This window comes from Electrona antarctica (assembly GCF_951216825.1).
Source record: "Electrona antarctica genome assembly, chromosome: 4".
In the NCBI taxonomy this organism is placed as follows: Eukaryota; Metazoa; Chordata; class Actinopteri; order Myctophiformes; family Myctophidae; genus Electrona; species Electrona antarctica.
This window is the reverse complement of record NC_136809.1, coordinates 25,787,651-25,812,780: the sequence shown is the minus strand read 5'-3', so window position 1 is coordinate 25,812,780 and position 25,130 is coordinate 25,787,651. Positions and strand designations below refer to the sequence as shown.

General features: G+C 40.6%; 1 protein-coding gene across 1 annotated transcript; it reads right to left on the bottom strand.

Annotated features, from left to right (window-relative positions):
- Positions 1–1,351: 1,351 nt before the first annotated feature.
- LOC306921234 (UPF0575 protein C19orf67 homolog) lies at positions 1,352–20,953 on the bottom strand (the record flags this gene model as incomplete). Its single annotated transcript, XM_079498345.1, has 6 exons — positions 1,352–1,361; positions 1,805–1,909; positions 3,491–3,676; positions 4,315–4,415; positions 6,875–7,013; positions 20,868–20,953. The coding sequence occupies 6 exons, from the start codon at positions 20,951–20,953 to the stop codon at positions 1,352–1,354; spliced, it is 627 nt and encodes a 208-aa protein (XP_079354471.1).
- Between the last annotated feature and the right edge of the window lie 4,177 nt (positions 20,954–25,130).

The following is a 25,130-nucleotide window of genomic DNA, read 5'->3' as shown; positions in this document are numbered from 1 at the left end:
ATTTCATATTCCATCCTAATTGGCTATAATTGGCTTTCACAGTTTGCAAGATTGCCCCGTTTTGAACAAAAGCCTCAAATCATGAACGCAGCATGCAATTTACGTTAAATCTTTCACACATTTTCTTACTAGGCTGAGGAATATATCCCACCCTTTTCACATTGGCCTGTTATAGCGCCACCAACAGGTTGATTTTTGCAAAACACATTTTTGGAACAAAATGCCTCAAATCATCCAATTGCCATCAAAGGCAAACATATTACTTATTTATATTACTCCTAAACATTTTGCCAAACATCTCACACAGTCCTATCCTCCTGGTGGAGACCTGTGCCCAGAAGGGCACTTTTTCTAGTTCTCTCTCATTTACTGCCGAGATCGCCTTTTGACGCCTATTTTAATATAAATTGATTACAGTTCACAACTGTGTTCTGTATGCGCTTGTAACACAGGGTGCGATTTAAAAAAAAAAAAACACACACACACACACACACACACGGAAGTGAAAATTCCACTGGCTAATGCTGTCTATGGGGCGCTGTTTTTAAAAACGTAATATCTCAGATTCTTCTTTTTGGCTTTAAACAAGCTTGATTTGCGCCTCATTTCTCTAAACTATATGATCCCCGGTACAAAATGCATGTTTTGGGTGAATTAAATAACAATTGCGGCAACGGTTACATAGCAATAATTCTCTTAGTTCTCTCGGTTACTGAGTGAGACGGCTTTCAAACACACTCCGTGCTTCCCCTATAGGCCAGTGCCAAAGAAATCCGCGCTATGAGCTTACAAGACGGGTCACTTCCGTCTGCCCTGGAAGTAGTAGCCGTTCATATTTGAGCCAAATTCTCATTCCAGGCTATGTGCCGCTGCGCGGTGGATTTACTGTCTTAGCGTTTCAAAAGTTTAGACTTTTATAAGGTCTCAAAGATCGCAGTTTGTCTCATTTTGAGGAGAAAAAGGACTATTAAGCGTGCACATCGGATCCGTGTGGAGGCTGTCTAACATGAGAGTAAAAGCAAAAATAAATAAATAATAATAATAATAATAATATTTTTAATTATAGGATTGGGCATTTTATTTTGAAGTTTCAGCCTCAAACGGCAGGATCTGAGTTTCTGAACCAATCAGAGCGTCGCCGCATCCCTTCAGGCTATAGGACGTAGCTCTGTCGCACATGCAGTGTTGTTTTCAATGTGACAGACACGGGCAGCAAAGCTCATGGCTTATTTATAACCTAAATTTATAATGTTTTCAGATACATATTTTAGCATGTTGATTACGTTTACATTTAAGTTGACACTGCCTGGATGTCATCTTCAATGAGATTATAAACGGAGTAGTTCTGTAATCAAAACCAGCTTGGAGGATGACACAGCAATGGGAATCAAACTGGTGAATTTAATCCATATTCATTAATATGCATGCACGTTTTTATTTCAAAGGGAGCAATTCAAATTAGATTTGTATGGACTTCTGATATAAAAATGGCCTATTTTTTGGCATCCATTGTTAGGTATGACCATAATGATGACCACGGATATGGTCTAAAAGTGTGAAAAACGTATTTTTCATTTCACTAGGTCTTTAAATGAAATTAAAAACAGATTTTTACGTTCTGGCACGGAGGGGGGTCCATGTTCTTAGCATAGATTCGGTTAAATGACACCAAATGGGGTGTTGGCGGTAAATGAGTTAAGATGGAATCGCTAAAACAGGAACCCCACCCTAGTTAGTCATGGGTGAAAATATATATTTCAGAGGGTTGTATGGAGGGATGAAAATACAGCTGAATAGAACGTACCATGATGCCGTACCAATGGTCCACTTTCTCACCACACCACCCGTGGAAATGGTTTCACCCTTTCGTGAAGTGATCTGAGGAGTGTCCTCATAACACAGGAAGAAACTGAAAGGGCCATACATGGACAAACATACATAACACACAAACTGTTATTGTACAATACTACAACAACATTCCTATTATTTTATTGCTATTTTGTTTCGTTTTTTCTTGTTGCTATTCGCTACAATGTCGAGAGGACGTACCGATAATCTTTACTCTCTTGTCTTGGACCAGGGGTTCTCAACGTTTTTGGCTGGGGACCCCCGGAAATGCTTTGGCCATGTCTCACGACACCCGCCCCGCCCCTTCCCACCACTAATGCAAATTGACCGCTACAATAACCTTAATAATAGAGAAAATACATCATAAATAAATACTGAAACCAGATATAATCATTAAGGAAAGTTTATGCATGCACTATGTGTACTATGTAAACTCTCAATTTACATGTTCCATCCATTAAGTTGAAAAATATATATATATATCTATATAATTTGGCGACCCCGAGGGGTCGCGACCCCCAGGTTGAGAAATAGTGAGTGTGATTATTATCGTCCCATTACGAATGTCCAAGACAGCGGTCTTGGACATTCGTAATGGGACGATAATAATCACTCACTATTTTGGGTCACTGTCTGTATCTTTAGGTGTGTTTCCATTACGTTTTTTTGCGCATTAAGGGCTCCATTTTCGTTCGAGCTTTCTAAATACAGTATTTGAGGATTTAGCAGTGGGGAAGGGGTGTTCCCCCACTAAAGTTGGTATTTTGGTTACCTGTCTAAATCCCTAAAACACCTCCGTTACCCGTTACATTATGCATAGGTGTGGTTTGGGCGTTACAATAATTAAACCAATCACTGTGCCACATTCCATTGCCTTTAAGAGATCCCTTATCCGTTGCCGTTATGCCCAGTGCTATTGCTTCATAGCCTTAGTCTCCCATGGAAGAGTGATGCGTTGCTTGCCTTGAAGTCTCACTTGTGCTGCACTAGGCGCAAATACCGGTGTCGGGATAATAGATAGCGGGTGACGCTGGACCAAAATACCATTTAGGGACAGAGCAAGCTTTATAGGATGTAGCCTACAATATCACAGCGGATGAGATGCGTTGAATCAACACTGTACTGTGGTAAGAAGTACAAATTCTGTGTGTGTCGTGTTTGCGAGGAGCAGCAGGCAGTCGGGGAGAAAAACATCTTTATTATAGGCTATTATTTATAGTCCCTTAAATAGAAAGTCAGGAAATTACTTTAATATTTAGGCTACAATCGAGTGATTCTAGTCTTACCAGCTATATAGTTTAATATTTAATTAAATTCCGAGGAGCTGGATGGACAAAAACCTGTCCCCGGACAGCCTCTGCACAGCATAAAGGACTTGTAGCCTAATTGCCAACCAGGCAGTCCGTGTATAATATTTTTGTATAGCCTAAAAGAACGTCAAAAAGAAAAATATATGTCATATAACGGTAAGGCTCACTTTACTGGCAAAATAGTGCCACTTACTGCTTATTTCATGAACTTATTTTGTATCTCCCATGAGTCGCATTATCAGTGGATGGAAACAACCGATAATGCGCAATTTATTTTTTCGACTTAATGAACATACGCTTCCTATTTCCTTGAAGGCTTAATGGAATCATACATGCTGTCTTCATTCTGCTCTACGTCATCTCCGCTGCCCGTCTGCAGCAGCCACTCCACGTTCCAGCGCATGCGCGTGTACATCACAGTGTCAGCCCGGGCATCGTAGGGCACTGGCCCGCAGCAACGGAACATGGTCACCAGTACTTTGTCTATCTGACACTGGCCAATGTAGAAGTGAGATGGGCTGATGGAGAGGAGAGAGACTGTTAGTTAGACTGTTTTATTATACTATCTACACTGGTTTAAACCACTTTGGCCTTTATTTTAAAGGTCATATGGCGATGTAGCGCATAAATAGTAAAATCCAAAAGCCAATCTACAAGCTCACAGCGCATCACACCAAGTTGTGAGCTTGTAGATTGAAAATATTTTTCCAGGTTGCAAAGTGGTTAAATTCTGCTACTTGAATAGACATTACTTAACCACTCGAACCCCAGCATCCCTATTCTGGGCATGTCATAAATACAGTACCAACCTAAAAACTCAAAACATGTTGCTTGTAGATCAACTATTTTCAGTTAAAACATTTGGGGGGACAAAAGGATAGTTCCCTGGGTGACTGCGGTCAATGAAGGATTTTTAAATTGGTTGAATAGTAAGAGAATGAAAGCGGCTTCACTTTGAACATTTTCACTTTTGTTTTATTCCACATTTTTTACAGTAATTTTATATTTTAGAATGCATATCCTATCTGTATTAAGTAAAAAATATATATATACTTGATTTTGTTCATTAATCTGTACAGCACAAAAGGTTGGTTATTCAACATTCCTGAACTCATGTAAATAAAATGAACATCTTCTCTCTCAAGTGAAATATCACCTAGGATGTATGGTCTGATCCAGAGATAGGATGTTGTTGACGGCATAGTACAGCACCAGCTGCTCCAACCTCATACACAGCTGGTGGGAGAAGTCTAGCAGCTGTGTGCGTCGTGCGTCGCGCGCACACGCACACGCACGCACACACACACACACACACACACACACACACACACACACACACACACACACACACACACACACACACACACACACACACACACACAGAAATTTGGTCAGTTAAATCCGAGTATTACGTGACAACCGAGTATAAACATAAAAAGATAGATGAAGTGCCCAGTCTGTAGAGCCTTTAACACCTGGCAGTGTGTTTTAACAGCGGGCGATTTGTCTATATGGGAGCCGGCAACTACTGGTGATAGCAGGCAGGCGATAAGGTGATAGTCGAATAGTGGGCAGAGGGACGATGTTGGAAATCTGTTGGATCAGGTTTGATCCCAGCACCTCCAACTCATTGTATGATAAGACATGCTATAGGAGGCCGGACGGTTAGATCAACCGTCTGGGCACCTAGGCTGCTGAACCAGCCTTACGGTGTGCCGCGGGTTCGACTCCCGATCCCGGCGGCCTTTGCCGCATGTCTTCCCCCCATCTCTCCCCATAACCTGTCAGACTACTTTCATCCTATCAATAAAAGGCAGAAAATGCCCCAAAAATATAAAAAAAGAAAAGAGAAGACATGCTATAGGACGGCTGCAATAAGTACTGGGAGCTGAGAATTGTGTTGATGTGGGAGCAATCCATCTCCCTGGTCTAGATGCCCTCGTTCAGCTGGTACCGACAATAAGCCACTTTGACTCAGTTACTGAGTCAAAGTGGCTTTGTATGGCTTTGTATTTTTCCTGTTTTTCATGTGTCTATGAGGTGACTACTTCATTAGACACCCTGGAGTCGTTTTATGTGCAATGGTCTATTTCCTTTGTATTTAGGGTTTCTTCCTGGAGGCTGAACCCTTGACAGTCAAACGGGCCAATGAAATAAACACTGATAGTGTGACGTATATCTATCGCACGCACCCACGCATCTTCCCCTCATTATAATTTTTTTGACAACAACAATTTTCATGACAACCCTTTGTGGGCGGAGCTGCCACAAACACGTGTGAATTAGTTTGAACATGGCAGCGCAGGTTGCTCTGTGCCTAAACTGCAACAGCTGTCAAACAGTCATTTCACACATTACCAGTTCACAGCAGACGTCCATTACATTGTTTTTCATTAGCTTGGAAGCAAGTAGATTTCACATGGTCCTGGCTGGCACTGCTCACTTCAAGATGAATCAAGAAAATATACTTGCTGTCCAGCTGCTCTGCTATGCTGTTTGGAAGGAATTCAGGTTTCTTTTATAATCATTCAGTGGTGGGGCTTTAATTCAGAGTGGTGTAGTGTGCATTCTTCTTGGCTGTTGTAGTCAATATGTAATACGTATACGAGGCTGTAAAGGCAAGAATTAGAAGTATACTTATGTTTGTTTCGCGCTGCCGTCTTGTGTTGCCATGTCTGGCTATTACATGCGACTTGGGATTGTTTTTATATAAGTCACTTGCAGAGTAGTTGTTGACTTGACCAGTGGTTCATGTGAAGGACCCTCAGATTAATATGATGTTAAAAGGATTGGTGTTGTTGAAACGTTTTCATGAATATTCAAGACAAGTTTTGTGACTTGTTTTCGTGGACCTGGCCGTTTGTTTCTTCAAATCTGGCAACACGACTTTTGCTGAGAATTTCAGCAAACACACACACACACAGCAAATGTCATTGCAGTCAGAAGGAACAGCATATTCAAGTTGTAAAATGAGTTGATCATTGATCATCATGATTCTGCTGTTAAACTAAACGATTTAATTGGATGATGAGGTGGATGCTGATTGTGACGTTAAAGCACCATCTGACGGAGGATCAAGATAATTGGAGGAAATAAATAAATCAATTATATAAAAAAACAGGTTTGATATGGTATGGATGCGTGGATTATGCCTATGCATGGATAAATCGTGGCAGTATAAGTGCATAATGGTGCTTATCCGACATCTCAGAAATATGAGAAGTGTTAACTTCTAACATTCACACATGTTACATTACCACTTAGTCCTCCTTCTGTCCTTTTGTAAACAAATGGGTAGAGCCATGGGCTGTCATTTTATAAGGAGGGGGAGGGACTAGGACAAGCGGGTGGTCTTAAAGGAGGAGGCAGAGGGACTGGATTAGATGAGTGGTGCTAAGGTTAAATTCACGTGTCCACATAAAAATGTCATTTTCACAAATACTGTACACTTTTTTGAAAAAGTTCTTCCTATAATAGGCTACCTGATGATCATGTTTTAGGGTGGAAAAAAACCACGGCACTCCATCTTTAAAATAAATAAGTAAGTAATAAGTATTTTTCGATAACTGGATTAAAACCAAAAAGAATCAAATTGTGCAGTTATCTAAAAGGTAAAAAAAAAGGGGGAAAAAAATAGTGATATTTCCTTAGGAGGTCAACTGCAACGGATGTAAGAGTGGGTCCTGGTCCACACCACCTGTAGTGAGAACACTTACTTCTGTGCAGATGTAGGACGGTGGAGGGGTTTCCACTGTCATGCGGCTCCGAGCTGTGGATTCCAGGTATCTGAAGAAAGGCTGAGAAATGTCCAGGAGCCTTTGCACCTCCTTCTCTGCAGCCTCCTTCTCTGAATGGCTGCACAGAACACAATGCCAGAAACATAAATAAGTTTACCGCATATCAAATAAAGGGTACCTCTTTTCAAATTTCAAATACTATTCATTCATTCAACGGTAACCTGTATTCTGCATTTCTTTTTAATCCTGAAGCAATCCCGACAGCAACAATATAAAAGATCAACAGACAAGATTGTTGAAATAGTGACCATGAGAAATACAACCATACAAACAAACTATAGGTTACAAAGGTAACCCTTGTTAATTAAATAGACGAGCAAAGAAACTCGCTTTAGGAGATTGTGACTTCGTCATAATCACAGAAGCATTACATTATACACTCACAGGCAAATGATTGACTGGGTTTGGGACCAATGGGAGCCTTGACCACCCCCTCCAGCTTGGTGGTATAAAGGCAGGCCCCACCCATTGTCCTCACTTTTGTGAAACTTCTCATGAGAGAACACACAGCATTACAAACCTTCAGTTAAAACAGTTATAGACAGGCAATGGACGGTTATTACTAGGTACATTCCTAAATCGTATGAGTATATTCAGTTTTGGGTGACGTTGCAAGAGATTCTGTTGCGCAAATACTATGTGGTGAATACAGTGGTGAGTGTTGTAGTTAATAACACCATCAATAATAATAAACCTCAGAGCAACTCTGACATACAGAATTGAGAAATTAGTTGACCCAATTTATCTATGGTGGGATCTCGTGAATTGTGCGTATAACCCACTACAGTGACAGAATCATTAGATTCTATACGTTTATTTTAAAAGGTAAAATAATAATAGCGGTAGCATTATGTAGTAATGTAATATCAGGTTCCACCTGCAGAATAAAGATATTAGAACAGATTATCTAGTGGCTGAAGTAACCTAATATTCAGATGAAGGAGTTCCAATCCATTCCTTGATTTTAGTGAATGGGTTTCAAAGCACTTTGACATGGGTACAAACTCAGTCAGGAGGAGGCATGGACAAGCATGTACAGAGGGGGATTGATACAGAGCACTTGGGATATTTAATATGAATTCAGTCTGCGACTAATCCTATTATTGGGAATGCTAGAGGCTATATATGGCAAGTATATGCAGAATATGGCCTATGCTGCATATGCCATATTCAGGTTCATATAATGTGTGTGTGTGTGTGTGTGTGTGTGTGTGTGTGTGTGTGTATATATATATATATATATATATATATATATATATATATATATATATATATATATATATATATCCATGTGTGGGGTTGTCAGCTTGGGCGGGAGGTATGGCCAAAAAGGTTTGGGAACCGCTCCTCTATTATAATTAAATTATTCACTCAGAAATCAGCCATAGTTACAACACTACTATAATAAATTAGTTCTTCATTCACTACCTGAGGCTGTTATCAAGGTCACTCTGCAAAATATCAGCTTGATCCATCAGGGCACGGAGATGCAGTTCAATGGGTAGAAGTTTGTGATCCATCCATTTGTGACTGTTGTCTTCGCATGTGGGAACGATGCCACAGGTCGACTTGCACGTCTCCTCACCACACAGTGGCAGCCATCCGCCGCAGCAGAACGCCTTCCGCAATTTCTTGTATTCATCTAAAAGGGGATTTTAGTTGTCGAACTTAGAAATAAGGTTACACAAACAATATAGCATGGAGCATTATTTAAATAGATTACATGAAAATGCAATTACAAGTCGATTAAACCTGTGAAGTTAAAAGTTAAACTAAAGTAGCAATGCCAGATCTCCTCACCTTCTGATGAAACCTCTGTTGAGGAGGCCAACTGCCCGTCAAAGAACATTTCTCTTAGTTCTCTATCTTCTTCTTCTTCTATTTACTGTACCAAGTTGATCTGGTGAATAAATCGATCAGATCAGCTATATTTTAGCCAGACCACACCAATACAACTACTCTCAACAAAACAGTTTTGAGGCCAAACCAGTCCACACCAATGCAACTCCTTGCAACTGGGCATAAATGGTTGCAACCAAGTAGCCTAGTCGCAATTATTTTCATTGGTAACAGTCACCCCTTGGCCCTTTTCCATCTTGCCCCACGGTATCCGGAGAACTCGCCAGTTTACCATCTCGCCGCGGCGAAAAGTGGAGAGCACTAGCCGCGAATTTTACAAAAGTGAAGACATGTCGCCGACTCGGCGGAACTGTGTACAGCTCGCCGGGATCTGTGGACAGCTCACCGGACAGCTCGCCTTGGTGTGATATGTAGCCTAGAATGTTGTTCAGAAGACAGAAGACTTGTTAACTGTTGTTTTGGAGGGGAGAATAAAGTGACTAACTGCCTCAATGAAATGTGTGAATGCTAATGCTATGTCTTGATGGAAGTATTACCCATCATCATTTACCCTATATTTGCATTAGAACCATTAACTGGACATCCCCCAAACAACAATGGGGGCTCAGGCTCTTAAAGGAGCAGTGTTATAAAAGTGCAGTGAACTTAAAGGGATTTGCCAAAAACCTCCTTGCCAAAAATAGTACATTTTAAACACAAGAGCATGTACAATGTAAACCTTTTTAAAGTAGCCTAGTCTTTATTGAACAACTGAAAGTGATTTATCTAAATGTCTGTGGCACCAACACACCTGTACATTTAGTTCAACTTTTATAAATGGCATGTTTTTGTCTTCACACATTTGGCCAAATAAGTAGTTGAAAAGGCACTATGTTGCAAATATATGTTTAATATCAGTATACCACACAGAAACATGTGCACAATTTCACATGGAATCACATTTTGCCATCTTTTTTCTCCATCGGGTCAACACCTGTGCAAATTAAACGCTCTATATAAAGAGAAGTTTGTCAGAATACAAGTCTGTTTGGGCAGTCAGTCATGCCAAAACAGACAAGTAATACATTAGCTGTCACTGCATTTGTCACAACTCCAAACACTTACTAAATTCCTTCATAACAATAGACCCAGATAGAACCAGGCATTGTGAATAACTAGAAATGTAACAACTATCAATTAAAGGTGTAAGGTGTGTTGAAATAAAAATAAATTGTAGGAAATGAAATGAAATGATTACTATATTTACCCAGGGTATCTGGGCTAAGCTCAAGAACTTGTTTCCAGCCAGGCCCTGAGATATTCGTGCTTTGGGGCGAGATATCCACACTTTGGGGGCGAGCCATCTTCACTTTTCGAAATTCCGGGGAAAAGGGGCAAGCGGACCTGTTACCTTTGCGGTGACATGGCTGGCGAGATCTCCGCACTTTTCGCGGTGAGTCGGAAAACTGAGGAGTTCTCTGTTATTCCACCCCACTACTCTACCTTAGCTGTATTGATTAATAGCTAGGAGACCACATGGTATGCATGACATTAAGAAATCAGATTTGTTGAAATAACAAACATAATTCATGTTGGTGATTATATAAAAGGTAGGCCTATCATATAAATGTATAATTGTTGAGTTCACTAACTTTACTCTGTATATCCATGGACATAATAATAGCATGATGATGCAATTTCAAAACATATGGGCCACATGGAAGAAATGTGTTTAATAAAACTAAGTGGATTGTTTACACAGACAGCAGTGAAAGAAAGCAGTCGCCGTCTGTCTCATGTTATTCTTTCTTGATTTTACAGAGTAGGCCTACAGAGATCGACTACTATACTACGGTATACAATCAAATAAATCTGTATAGCCTACAAGATAATTTCAGATTTCAGCATGGAAAGGGAGGGATATACCGGTACAAATTAACACTTTTCGCCGGGGTGAGTTGGTAAAGGGGCGAGTTTTGTTGTTGCATTGGTAGCTCTGAGTCTGACTCCCCAATCCCCATAGGACCAGTTATGCTAGGAGGAAGTTTCGATAAGTTGATGGTAGTCATGTTTAGCGAAATTGTTTTGTTTTCTGTACATTAAACAGTGAGATGAGGTGTGCATTTGCATATGAATTGAAGCCCCATTTATTTGATGAACCGCTTTAAAATGGTGTTTAGGGCTAAAGATACTAAGTATTAAGTCAATATGGTCGGTGATGATGATGATGCTCAGCTGGGCCAAGTGATGCGCAGTTTGCCCAGTGCTGCCAGGAAGTGCCCAGTTGGCCTACCCCCCCCCCCCTACTACTACAGGTGCAGCGTGGAATTCCGTTCCCCTCGTATTTGTGTTCCCACCGGCACCCAGTAATCTAGTAAGAGTGGTGACACGCTTTGATCTCGCCGCAGAGCGGGTGCCTGCCTATGGGCGATAGTTCCAAACATTGCTCCTATGGCTGGAACTATTAAATTGAGATAGAATGAGCACTTCCGCATTCCATTGTTACAATGAGAGTCAACGGGAGTGTCATTACTCTCTTACTAGATTACTTACTCTGCCGGCACCTATAGCCAGAAACGGAAGTCCCTCACAGTCCCACGTCTTTTCCCCTGATGGCAAAACCCCATGCCATTAATTAATTCATTCAAGTTGAATTTATTCTCGAAGTCGTTTACTTGTCGTCGAGTAATACTAGGTTTCACATAAAAACATCACAATAAATACAGCAGAAGATCAGGGAAAGGAAAATAAATGGTAAATGGTGCATATATGGTGCATATATATATAGCGCCTTGGCTTTATCCAAGGCGCTTTACATAGATTGTGCATCAATTCACCCATTCACACATACATTCATACACTGATGGCAGCAGAAACCATGCAAAGCACTAGCCAGCACATCAGCAGCAATTAGGGGTTCAGTGTCTTGCTCAAGGACACTTCGACACTCTGGGGGAGCCCGGGTTCGAACTGGCAACCTTGCGGTTACCATCCAGCCACTCTACCCCTGAGCCACTGCCGCCGAAAACAGAAGTTATGTGAATTACATAAGGTTTACAAATAAAAGCCAAGACAAATGTCAATCTAAAAACAGTTACATATTGTGGGGATATGCTCACCTGCAAGGTTTTAAAATTACTCAAGCGTATCAAAGTGGTCAATTTTAATGTAGTTTGCAGGTCATTCCATGTATTGGGGCCACAGAAACTAAAAGCAGATAGGCCTATAGGCTACCAAATTCAGAGTTAACTTGAATTTTGGGAAATTACTTGATCGGTTCCCCATAATCCAAGACAGACAGGAACACTGCCTCAACTACCCTCTTTCTGCTAAATGACAGGAAAGCTGGCTTTATTTCTATACAAAACACACATTTTCTGTCACAGTTTACCAGCAAGGAACTGTGACTCTTTCAATATCAACTCCATTCATAGAAGATATGCGAATGTCATTATAGGAGATATTTTTGGCTCTGGAGAATCTAATGCAGGTGGCCTGGCAGCCAAATACGGCCCTTTGGCTAGGTTACTTGGAAATTAGAAAATAAAACATACATTCAAATTTTACCTTTTGCATGGACTAAAACGGCATTACTGTTTATTCATGTACACAATCTGTTTCATGCAGTGAATTGTGTGTGATTGACAACCTGTTACCATCCTTGTCACCCCTCAAAATTGTCCGCTCATGCCAAATAAAGAAAGGCCGAATGCAGAGGTTTCAACAAAATATGGATTACTAAGTATTTATTTACTGAAGTCAGAGGTAATAATTACAATTTACAATTTAGGCATTTAGCAGACACTCTTAATCCAGAGCGACTTACATTAAGCAATAACAAAAGCATGGCATACATCACATATATAAAAAGTAGTTATCATGAATCATGCGTAAGCTAAGAACATAACAGTGGAGTATCTATGTAAACTATACATACTATACTATATTATATATTATACATGTGTACTATAAAGTGCTATGACTACATAAAATGCAATTCTAGTGCTGTCTACGTGACAAGCTATAAGTCTGTTTAAAATACTATCTAAGTCTACATAAAGTGCTATCTAAGGGGCTAGGCTAGGGCAAGTGCTACGGGCCATGGTGGAGTCTGAAGAGGTGGGTTTTCAGACTACGGCGGAATAATAATACTCTTACCAGTTTGTCAAAAACAATGCCATTTACTGCTTTATATATATATATATATATATATATATATATATATATATATATAAATAAAAATAGCCTTTTTGGCTCGGCCCAATATTTTCTGTTTTGGCCCCTTGGGAAAAATAATTGCCCACCCCTGATCCAATGCCTAAAAGTAACGGGGTACATTTTGACTGGGGAACACATTTAAAGGAGAATTCCATACTAGAAGTCTTTCTTACCTTTATTTGTAGTTACATCCCCACCAAAGAGGTCCAGGTGTTATTTTGTGCAAAAGTGCATTATTGGGTATTTCCCCTACCATAAGCCCTCAACGAATTGAATTGCATTGCATTGAATATAATGGGGATATGGGTTGTGCTAATTCGCTTATTTACATCGCTCAAAAATCTATTTTTTTGTATATATCCTCTCTTCATAATGTAAAGAGTATCCCAAGCGGCACACTTTACTAATTATTTCGATGGAAATAAGCGAATTGGTACAAAAACCCAACCCCCATTGAGGGCTTATGGTAGGGGAAATAGCCAATAATGCACTTTTGCACAAAATAACACCTGGACCTCTTTGGTGGGGACGTAACAACTACAAACTAGAAAAAGTGCCCTTCTGGGCACAGGTCTCCACCAGGAGGATAGGAGTGTGTGTGATGTTTGGCAAAATGTTTAGGAGCAATATAAACGTGTGTGTGTGTGTGTGTGTGTGTGTGTGTGTGTGTGTGTGTGTGTGTGTGTGTGTGTGTGTGTGTGTGTGTGTGAGACGCAGCTTGGCCTGTTGTAGCGCCACCATGAAGCTGATTTGAAAACTGTCAAGTGGCATTTCTTCCTCAGCCTAGTGGGAATATGCATGCACAGTTTCACCACAATCGGACACTGCGTTGAGTAGTTGTGGCGATTTGTACAAAACGGGTACAAAGCAGGGTACTCCTGAAAAGTTTAGAAGCCAATCGTAGCCAATGAGGGTGGATTATGAGAAATCAAACAAACCCGTCTTGATCACATGACTATGGAGAGCATGTGTACCGATTTGCGTGACATTTGGATAAAATCTGAAGGAGTAATATTAGAAAATGTATTTTACATATGTCGGCCTCCTGGTGGCGCTATAAAGAGCAGATGTGAAACATTCCAGGCAAAGGTTTTTCCTTGGCCTATGGGAGTTGGCATACAAAGTTATCCACAGATCCGTGCAGTTAGAGGTAAAAACACTTTTCGGCCAGTATAGCGCCACCATGAGGCTGAGTTGAAAATGTTCATGTGGCATGTCTTCCTCGGCCTAGTGGGAATGTGCGTGCACAATTTCACGGAAATCACACGATGTGTTCATGATTTGCAGCATTTTGTTTGAAACTGAGCACTCCTGCGAACTTTGGAAGCCAATCTTAGCCAATCAGGATGGAGTCTGTAAACTTGTGTGTGTGTGCAAAAACACACACGCTCATGTACAAATGGAATGCTGCAATCTCTATAACAAAACCATAATTAAACCATTATTAAAGTCAACATTGAAAAAGATTCTAGATGACTAGCACTCTGACATTTATGTCCTTCAATGTTAAGGGCATCAATAATCCCATAAAAAGGAAAAAGATTCTCAACTATTTAAAGAATCAAGACTGCAGCATTGCATTCATTCAGGAAAGCCACTTGACTGATGCAGAGCATGTGAAGTTGAAAAGAGATTGGGTTGGGTCAGTATTTTATTCCTCTTTTAATTCCAGATCAAGAGGGGTGACCATACTATGTCACAAACAGTTAAACCTAAAAATACGTTCTCAAGAAAAAGATACTGCTGGTAGATGGATAATCCTCAAATGTGACATAAACCACGAACCATTTACACTTATTAACCTATATGGCCCCAACAAAGATGATGCATCCTTTTTTAGGAATATTCTATTATCCTCTGCACAAAACTATGGCACATGTATCCTTGGAGGTGACTATAATTTGACACTGAGCTCATCAGATAGATCTAATAAGAACCCCCAGCCATTAAGTGCCGCAGCTAAAGTTGTAAGGGATGGTATGTCTGAAATGGGGTTGGTCGATGTTTGGAGAGTTCTTAACCCACTGGAGAGGGAATACTCATTTCATTCTGTGGTTCATGACACTTACTCCAGATTAGACTTGTTTTTAACAACTAAAACACTACTTCACAATGTAATAGAATGTAAATATCTAGCCTCCACAATATCGGATCACTGCCCATTGAAATTGAAGGTGAAACAATACTCTGACAAACCTAAAACTAAGCGTTGGAGATTCAAGCCATATCTCCTTAACGACCCTGATTTTGTTAACTTCTTAGAAAAGCAAATCGATGACTTTTTAATAATTAATGCTAACTCCGCCTCCCCAAGCATAATTTGGGAGACACTGAAAGCTTTCCTAAGAGGCCAGATAACGTCTTTTGGAGCTTCTAAACAAAGAAAAAGTAGACAGTATTTAAACACACTAGATAAAGAAATTCACGAACTAGAGAAAAAACATGCAGAAACCAATAGAGCTGAAACCTTTCACATACTAGTAAAAAAGCGGCTTGAATATAGCAATTTAACCACTAGCCAAGTAGAAGCAGATATGGCTAGAACCAAATACCACTACTATGAAAAGGGGGACAAAACCGGCAAACTACTTAGCTGGCAAATAAGAAAAGAAGATATGGCAAAAACAATAGACTCAATCAAATCTAAGGATGGTGACGTATTACATAAACCTGAAGAGATAAACCAGCGTTTTGAAATGTTTTACCATGATCTATATAAATCTGAAAATCAAAACTCAACTGCTACAAAATGTGAGGACTTCTTGGGAAACTTACCGATTACTAAGCTTCCTGTAGAAGTGAGAACTAACCTTGAGACAGAAATATCGAAGGAAGAAATCACCAAGGCTATTAACTCATTGCAAACGGGCAAAGCACCCGGTCCAGACGGCCTACCTGCCGAATTTTATAAACAGTTCATAAATAAATTAATCCGCCCTTATATGGACATGCTCAAAGATAGTCTCAATAATGGTAAATTACCACCAAGTCTAGAATTGGCAACAATCAATGTACTTCCTAAGCCCTCTAAGGACAAACAACTTTGTGACTCCTATAGGCCCCTGTCAATGCTAAATGTGGATTATAAAATATTTTCTAAAGTACTCGCACTAAGAATGGACCCTGTGATGTCTCTCTTAATCCACGAGGATCAGACAGGTTTTATTCAGCAGCGACAGGGTTCAGATAATATCAGAAAACTTTTTCATATTATTGAGCTCTCTAAACAAACAGATGACTCAAGATTTGTAATCTCGATGGATGCTCGAAAAGCTTTTGATACAATAGAATTTGAATATCTTTTTTATACACTGAAGCAGATGAATTTTGGTGATGTCTTCATCAATTATATTAAGATGCTTTATTGCTCTCCGAAGGCACAAGTGTTGACAAATGGTATACTTTCCAAACCTTTCCAATTGGCACGTGGAGTACGACAGGGCTGCCCACTTTCCGTATATCTGTTCGCCGCGGCCATTGAACCGTTGGCGGTGGCAATTCGGAACAACAGCAATAAATAATGCCACTAAATAGTGTTACTACCCACAATACCCACCCATTGGTTTCCCATTTCAAATGGGCACCAAAAAGTTTTAAATACCTGGGAATCCAAATATCTAATGACCTGAGCCAAATATACCAAAATAACTATTTGCCTATTATGGAAAAATTTAAAACCGACCTATACAAATGGAAAGACCTACCAATTTCCTTAATTGGACGTGTTAATGTGGTCAAGATGAATGTTCTGCCTAAACTAATTTATTTGTTCCAGTCAATCCCACTCAGCTGCCCACCAAGCCTGTTTACATCACTGAACAAAATCATCTCAATGTTTTTGTGGTCCCAGAAACGGGCTAGGATCAGGTTAAAAGCACTACAGGCTCCCCTGAATAAAGGGGGCTTAAATCTCCCCAACTTCAGACTGTATTACCTAGCCTGTCAATCACGTGTTATTTGGTGTTGGCTCAATAGTGAGAGGCTGTCCACACCAGCATGGGTTAAATTGGAAGGAAACATAATCCATCCCACTCCACTACAGATAATCCCTTATATAGACACGCAAAAAACCCTTAATTCTATTACTAAAAACCAGATTATACATCATACTTTTGCATGTTGGAAAGAAACTATTAAACTAATGGGAAAACAAAATACCTTGTTAATGAGCATGCCTTTGTGGAACAACCCTTGTGTCCCCAAAATTATTAGTGATGGGATATCTGAAAACTGGAGATCCAAGGGAATCAGTGAGATAAGAGACTTGTATAATCAAAACATTTTTTCTGATTTTAATTCCCTGAGAGCGAAATATAACTTACCAACATCCAACTTTTTTAAATATTTACAGATACGGAATTGGGTAAAAAATAACAGTTATAGCTATCCCCATATGACTGAAACACCAATAGAGAAACTGTTTAACACTACAAACTCATCGAAGGGCCTTGTATCTAAGATGTACACACTGATGAACAACGAGCAGAAAGATGACAAGATGCTACAACAAAAAAATAAATGGGAAAAAGACATTAAACACAAATATACTATGAAAGAATGGCAGTCATTGCTCCAGAGCACCCAAACAACTTTAACAAATACAAACCACAGGTTAATTCAATTTAATATATTACACAGAATTTACTACACACCTCACAGATTATATCAATTTAGCCACGAGACATCACCCAATTGTCTTCGATGCCAACACGTTAAAGGAGATCTAATCCACACGTTCTGGAATTGCCGGAAGTTAAATTATTATTGGAAATTCATATTTGAACAACTTTCTAAAATTATTGGAAAAAATGTGACTCCTGACGCACGAATAGCTATTCTGGGTGATGTCTCTATGCTGAGCAATCTTGACGTCTTTGAAAAGAAATTTATCCTGTTAGCAATGTCTGCTGCAAAAAAATGTATTCTCTGTCATTGGAAATCCGAACCCCCTCCCCCGACTAAACAATGGTGGGCAGAACTCCTATCTTATTGTACACCGGAAAAAATCATGTATAATGTAAAGGGAAAAATGTCGCACTTTCAGAAGATCTGGGGTCGGGCAATGGATTACATTCCAAACATGGGACGTGAACTGGAGAGGGCTAATTGAAGTATAATGGAGATTGTTGATGTTATCACTGTTACAATTGTCTATCTGTCATTCTTGTTGTTGTCATGTTTATTATTTATGTTTTTAGCACAGACGATCATGGACAAAAGAAAATCATGCATTTGTTAGTTTCTTGTACTAGGAAGGGTCGGGGAAGGGTTGGGGTTGTTTAGTTAGGAAATGTATTTATTTATAGGTTGCATTTTATAAACTGTATGTAAATGAAATGTTAAAAGCAAATAAAAGATAATAATTCAAAAAGGATGGAGTCTGAGAAATCTGAAAGACCCGTTTCGTTGAATGGCTCTAGAGAGACTGTGTACCAATTTGCGTGATGTTTGGACAAAATCTGTAGGTGTACTGTCCAAAAAACTAGTTTTGCACAAAGCGGCCTCCTGGTGGCGCTATAACAGGCCATTCTGGAAATTTTGGGGCAGAGGTTCATCGTTGGCATCCAGGGAGTGTGTGTGCAAAATTTGGCATCGACCGGGTTAACGGTGCCGGAGATTAGCTGTTCACAGACGGAAGGACGGACACACACACACACGGACACACGGACGGACAGACGGACGGACGGAGTGCAAAACATACTCTCTCCCCATGCCTTCGGCCTGGTGGAGACAATAAAGGTAAGAAACTAATAAAGCCTTCTAGTATGGAATTCTCCTTTAAACACAACATGTGTTTACAGTATGTAAACACGACCTAAGCATGACCCCGCTGGGCAGTGGCGGATCTACTAAAGGCAAGAGCAGGCAGCCACCTCCCATGGCTACGTTTCTGCCTCCCCTCCAGGAATGACCGTTTATTTAAAATTATATGCCGCCTATAGCCGATACACAGGGCAGACAGACAGTGTATTAGACATAAGAATACACATCTACCGGTATTCTCTGTGTGTCCTCCTGCGTTGCAGCATGTCTGGAGGGGTCTGACGTTTGAGTGTTTTCACACTCTGGTGTGCTGCAACCCATTCACAGTGACAACGTATAAACACCACACACACACACACACACACACACACACACACACACACACACACACACACACACACACACACAAATCATTGACGATGATGATCCCGACTTTGGATGGATTGGACTGAGGACATTATGGATTGATGCAGAGGATTCCCGCTGGTGGTGTCTCATTGTACAGGAAATCTCACTTACATCCTAACAGAAACAATAGATAATGCTGTGGAAATATATGTTATATTATATATTTATAACAAATTAAGTTACTTACAGAGCAATTAATGAAGAAGACAGCAGAATTGTCCCCCAAGATTACTGGCACTCACCGAAGACAAACGAACCTGACGGCTGTTGGCTCTGTGGTCTGGAAGATAAAGGATAGAACACTGGAGGGATGGACGGACGGACGGACAGACAGACAGGAAGGCTCCAGACTTCCCAAAACAAACTGGTCAGGCTACTACTTGGCCTCACTCCCCGAACCCACCTCACCCCTGCCCACTTTGACAGGCTGGAATGGCTTAGGGTTGACGACAGAGTACAGCACCTTGCAATGGGTCTGGTCCACAAGATTCGCTACACCACCAAGATACCCATGTACCTGTCTAAATACTTCCTTAATGTCAACGAAGTCCACACCCACAACACCAGAGGGAGTTCAACAAACCATGTGCAACCCAGATTCGGCACAAACAAGGGATTAAATTAATTTCGCTCCTATGCCACCAAAATGTGGAACGCCCTACCAACAGTCATTAAGACATGCGAATCCCTTGACTCGTTCAAAACTGCTCTCAAAGGGCACCTACGGACGGCTGCAATTAGAAACTGGCCCCCGTATAAGCTGAATCCCCCACCCACACCTGTTTCCCCTCACTGTATATGTTTCTTTTCCCTTTTTACCTCCTATGATGATTGCTTTTTGACTATATAGTTGTGTATATTCGTACGTCTCTAAATGTTTTGATGAATTGAAAATGGTGGGCCCTATTGTAAACAAGTGTAATGCTTTATGGTGTCGTCCACTCACTGTTAACAGTTTTTGTATTGAGTTGTACTTGAAATGTATTCTGCAAACAGTTTGCAGAATACATTTCAAGTATCAGACAGACAGACTTGGACATTGTTTTGGCCTAACTGGCCATTATACTAAAATGGGCAGGAACAGCATGTTCCTGCCCATTTTACCAGAGGTGGACAGCGTCATGAGCCAACTAACTTAGGCAAAAAAATCACATGAGTGGTGCAACTCTCTGAGTCCGAAACGGTTGAGAAATGACAGAGTTACCGTGTGGGCGTCCCTCTACTGTACCCTCCACTGTACTGTACTGTCACTGTACTGTACTGGCACACCCAAAATCATCATATATACACTTAATATGTGCGTGTGTGTTTGTGTGTGTTAGGTTGCGCAAAGGTGGTGAAAAACAACCATGCTGTTTTCGTGCTCAGACAGACATCCAGTTACACCTTTCATCAAGGTCAATCAGAATTGAGGACAACTGGTCAAGCGCTCCAAACAAATGGTCTCCACCAAATCTGAAACAAAAAGCAAACATCATATGTGCCCATGGTCAAATAATCAAAATCTGTGACACTAAATAATATTTACATTTGATTTGCTAATACATTTTGTGCCATGCATAAATGCATTATTGAACATTACATTTCAAAAACACAACGCCACCAGTCCTATTTTGTAAATATTAAGTCTTCACCAAGAAGATAAAGAATACAGAGGAGTCAACCGATGATGTGTTGTACTCACCAGACAGGTCGGGACATGACATAGTGAATGTCAGGCCTCTGGAAGCCATTGAAGGTAGAGGCAGTGGCCACAGTGTAGGTGCCCATGTTCTCAGGAGCCAGTCGCCCACCTTCATGTCAGGCAGGCTGCACAGCTCTACAATGCGGTCCAGACTGTCACATGTTAGATACTGCAGGGGTATATAACCTCATCCATGCACCAACCTTCTCTTGTTTGTGATTATATTTCCAAGCACCAACCTTCTATTGTTTGTGGTTTATATTTCCAGACACCAACCTTCTCTCCAGGGGTCACCGTGGTGGACATTTATGTCAAAATTCTGCTATTGCCTGGCATGCACGAAGCAGTCCAAGCTGTGTTGGGGAAAAAAAGAGAGAAAAAAAAGTGAAGATGTTGCGGGCAGGATGATAAGTCGTAAACCTTGTCCGACTACTTATCAATGGTGGTGGAAAGTGTGGAGGCAATTGAACGTGCGTGGGCTGAGAGTAGTGGGGTCAAAGCTGCAGCTCTGTCCATGGAGTGGGGTTTCTATTGTTGTTGCAAGATATTCCCAGGCACCAACATGGCCTGCATGCATGTGGGCATGCATGGCCCCTCCTTCCCCTGTGAGCACATGTCCATCCATCACCTGTGGAACAACCAGCATGATGTGAGCTACGTGGTGAAGGAGAATGACAGCTACATCCTCATCGTCAATTGAGGGAGAAGAGCACATCCCTGGATCCCTCTTCCACGTCCATGTTGCATAAATATCAGTACTCGCATGTTTTACTTAAAGTAAAAGTATCAATAGCCTACCTATGGAGAGAAGGTCTAAAGGCAATGAAGACATTTTCACGAAAATATAGAAACCTCTACTTGACCGCTTACCATCGGTTGTCCTTAGCTAAAGGTAGATGTGACATCATTGAAAACCCTGGTCAACGAGGACACTCAGGACAGTAACGCCTGGTTTGTCTCTAGCTGATGAATTGTTTTGAAAATGCTTGATGTGTCTTTGTATAGCTGATGTATTGCCCTAATGAACTAATACAAAAATAACCAATGATCATTTTTATTTTATTGTGTGTTTTGTTTTGTTTTGTTTTGTTTTGTTTTGTTTTGTTTTGTTTTTTGTTTTTTTATGTATTGAATGTAGGTGATTTAATGGGCACTATGATTGAATGACTCATGTGTATTGTATAACCTGAACTGCCCAAATAAATAAACAAAAAAAAAGAAGTACTGAAGAAGTATGTTTATATATATATTTTTAATATAATAGCAGCAATAAAGTAATTGTATTAGTGCATGATTCAACTTGTGCTTGTGACTGCAACTTGTTCCTGTTCGCAGATGACTCAGCACTGCTGGTCTCGGACAGGAACAACCTGCAGGTTGAAAAGGCCCTCAGCTCTGAACTCGGTAGAATCTGCACCTGGCTCGCTGATAACAAACTATCCTTACACCTGGGAAAAACTGAATCCATTCTCTTTGGATCAAATAGTAATCTCAGCAAGGCAGATGGCTTCATGGTTAGAGTGGGTGACAATATTATCACACGAAAAGATGAAATTACCTACCTAGGTTCCATCCTGGAGGGTAATCTTTCTGGTGATAAAATGGCCACCAACGTAATCAAAAAAGTCAACCAAAGAACAAGATTCCTTTCCTTTTTAGAAGGTTAGGGCTAGGGTTAGGTTTAGGTATAGTGTTACTGAGGTTAAGGTTAGGGTTAGGTTTAGGCTGTCAATCATAGCGGGTCGACTGCACAACCCGTGTAGGCTTTGGTATGTCGCGGTTCAGTGTGGCTTGTAGCGTACTAGCTGTAGTTGTGGTTTACTAACTGTAAATACATTATCTGTTCAAGTTTAAGCTTTTGACATTAAAATATCATGTGGTTCGACTTGGATCATATTTTCATGGCCCTTTGTCATAGATACTTACTCATCATTTGAATTGATAGAAGACATCCTGAAATATGGGTAGATCATTAGATTTGACTGCCATCTCATTTTGCCTTGCTTCCAGGACAACTTAAGCAAAAAGTGGTTCATCTTACCCCGTTCTCCCCTACAGATCGCACAGGACTTAAATGGCTAATGTGTAGGGCACCAGATGCTTGAACCTAGATGCAGGGCAATAGCATATCAAAAGACAAAGAGTATATAAACACAAAGAGCCATTTAGATTCAAAATCAGACCATCACTGCAGATGGTCTGATTTTGTCACTAATCATGGGTTTGACACTAAGGGTGCATAGTAGGTAAACATACTTAATCCCCTCAGTCAAAGGTAATCACACACATTTGACCGCAGTAACCTAGTCTTAGCCAACTAAAAAAATATACTGGCATAAAAGAAAGACACTAAAACATAATTGCCCAGACTCTTCCTTGAAATACTGTAGTCAGAATAAGTAGACACGGAAACATCAGGCATCCTCTCCAACTCATTCAGTAGAACTGAAGTGAGGCGTTTATTCAGCCTTTCCGGGTACTTCTGGTCTCACGGTCTGGTACTTCAGAGTAAGGGTATACAGGGAATTATAATACAAGTGTGATCATATCTCAACACTCAGCAAAACTTTTGTGTTTAAACCTAACCCTAATCTGTAAAACAAGCGCCCCCTCAGCGACCATCGAGGTATCGACTCCCGGGCTCAGCAAAAAAGACTTCCATGAAGCAAGCAAGCTGACAGAGCAGACCAGCACCTCATCAGAACAGCATCCTCAGTTAACTTAGAAGACCACAATGGTAATATGTCTTTCTAAATTCTATCTTATACTCTTCAGATCAAAATGTAGAATGTCTACAACAGTCCAAAACATGATTCATATTTAATAACAATGACTGAAGTTTAGCTAATGTCGCCTTTGTTACATTGTTAAAACAACGGCTTCTTGGGGTGAAATTAGAACTACGGCACAATTAAGTTCATGAATGCAATGTTGTCCGATTCAATGATAAAAACTGTATTATGGTGACATATGTCAGATTAGCCCGTTTTGATGGCCTCTAACGGCGGTGTTTTTTAAATTGTGGCAACCTAGTCTGATTATTTTTAATGTTTGTATCGAGCACTATGATGAATTGAAAACTGTGGACCCAGCTATTGTAAACAAGTGCAATGCGTTATGGTGTCGTCCACAGTTAGTTTTGCATTGAGTTGTGCTTTAAATGTACTCTCCAAATGTACTGTTAATAAATATAGGCCTACTTCAATCATCAATCAATCAAAACGCGTTACGTTATATGTGACAGCCAAGTAGGCCTATGGATGGACTTTTGTTTGCTCTGTTTGTTTAGAGCACTAAACGTTACGTTATGTGGCAGCCATGACTGTCTTTAAACACTGAATGGTAGGCTACGACCGCGGTGAAGTTGTTTTCAGGTTGGATATCTTTGCATCTGCCCGTCTGAATGCTGCGTTCACATCACTTGATGCAAAGCAACAGTCTACCATTCATTGTCAATGGAAGCCAGCGACACGAAGATGCAAATGTGTCGTTTTGCATCTTTGTATAATTGTTTCTCTGTAGTTGTCCTGTGCAGTATATTCCAGTGTGTTGTGTTGCAGGCTTTCCATGTCTCTGTTTTGGTCTGAAATGAAGTGAGGGATGCTGCAGTATTACAATCTCCTCCTGCAAGCGCAGTGTATTTACAAATTCTCCTCGATCACCTCAGATCCTGACCGCGTATCCTAGGCCTACTAAATTCCTCAGCCAGATGTTTTGACAAATATATTGTCCGAAAGGTTTAAGTTTCCAAATCAATTTGCAAAACTTAGTTGATAACATTTGAACAAAAAGCAAGTTAATAAATAAAAATCACACCCGTGTGAAGTAAGTGGTGCAACTCCGTGTGGGGGTCCCCGGGTGGGGTGGGGGGGGGGGGGAGTTCCAGACCCACAGGAATGCACCCAGGGTGCCGGCCCGATTCCGGCGAGCCGGCCCGCGTCCGAAACGGTTGAGAAATTACAGCGTTACCGTGTGGGGGTCCCTCTACTGTACTCTCTACTGTACTGTACTGTACTGTCACTGTACTATACTGGCACACCCAAAATCACCATATATACAATTAATATGTGCGTGTGTGTTTGTGTGTGTTAGGTTGCGCACAGGTGGTGAAAAACAACCATGCTGTTTTCGTGCTCAGACGCACCCAGGCAGGCAGGCACCCACACACATACTCACTTAAGGAAGTGGTTGCACTAAAAATGTTTTGATGGATAAATGCAAAATATTATATAGTAACTGTCGGGTAGAAACTGATGCTGATGT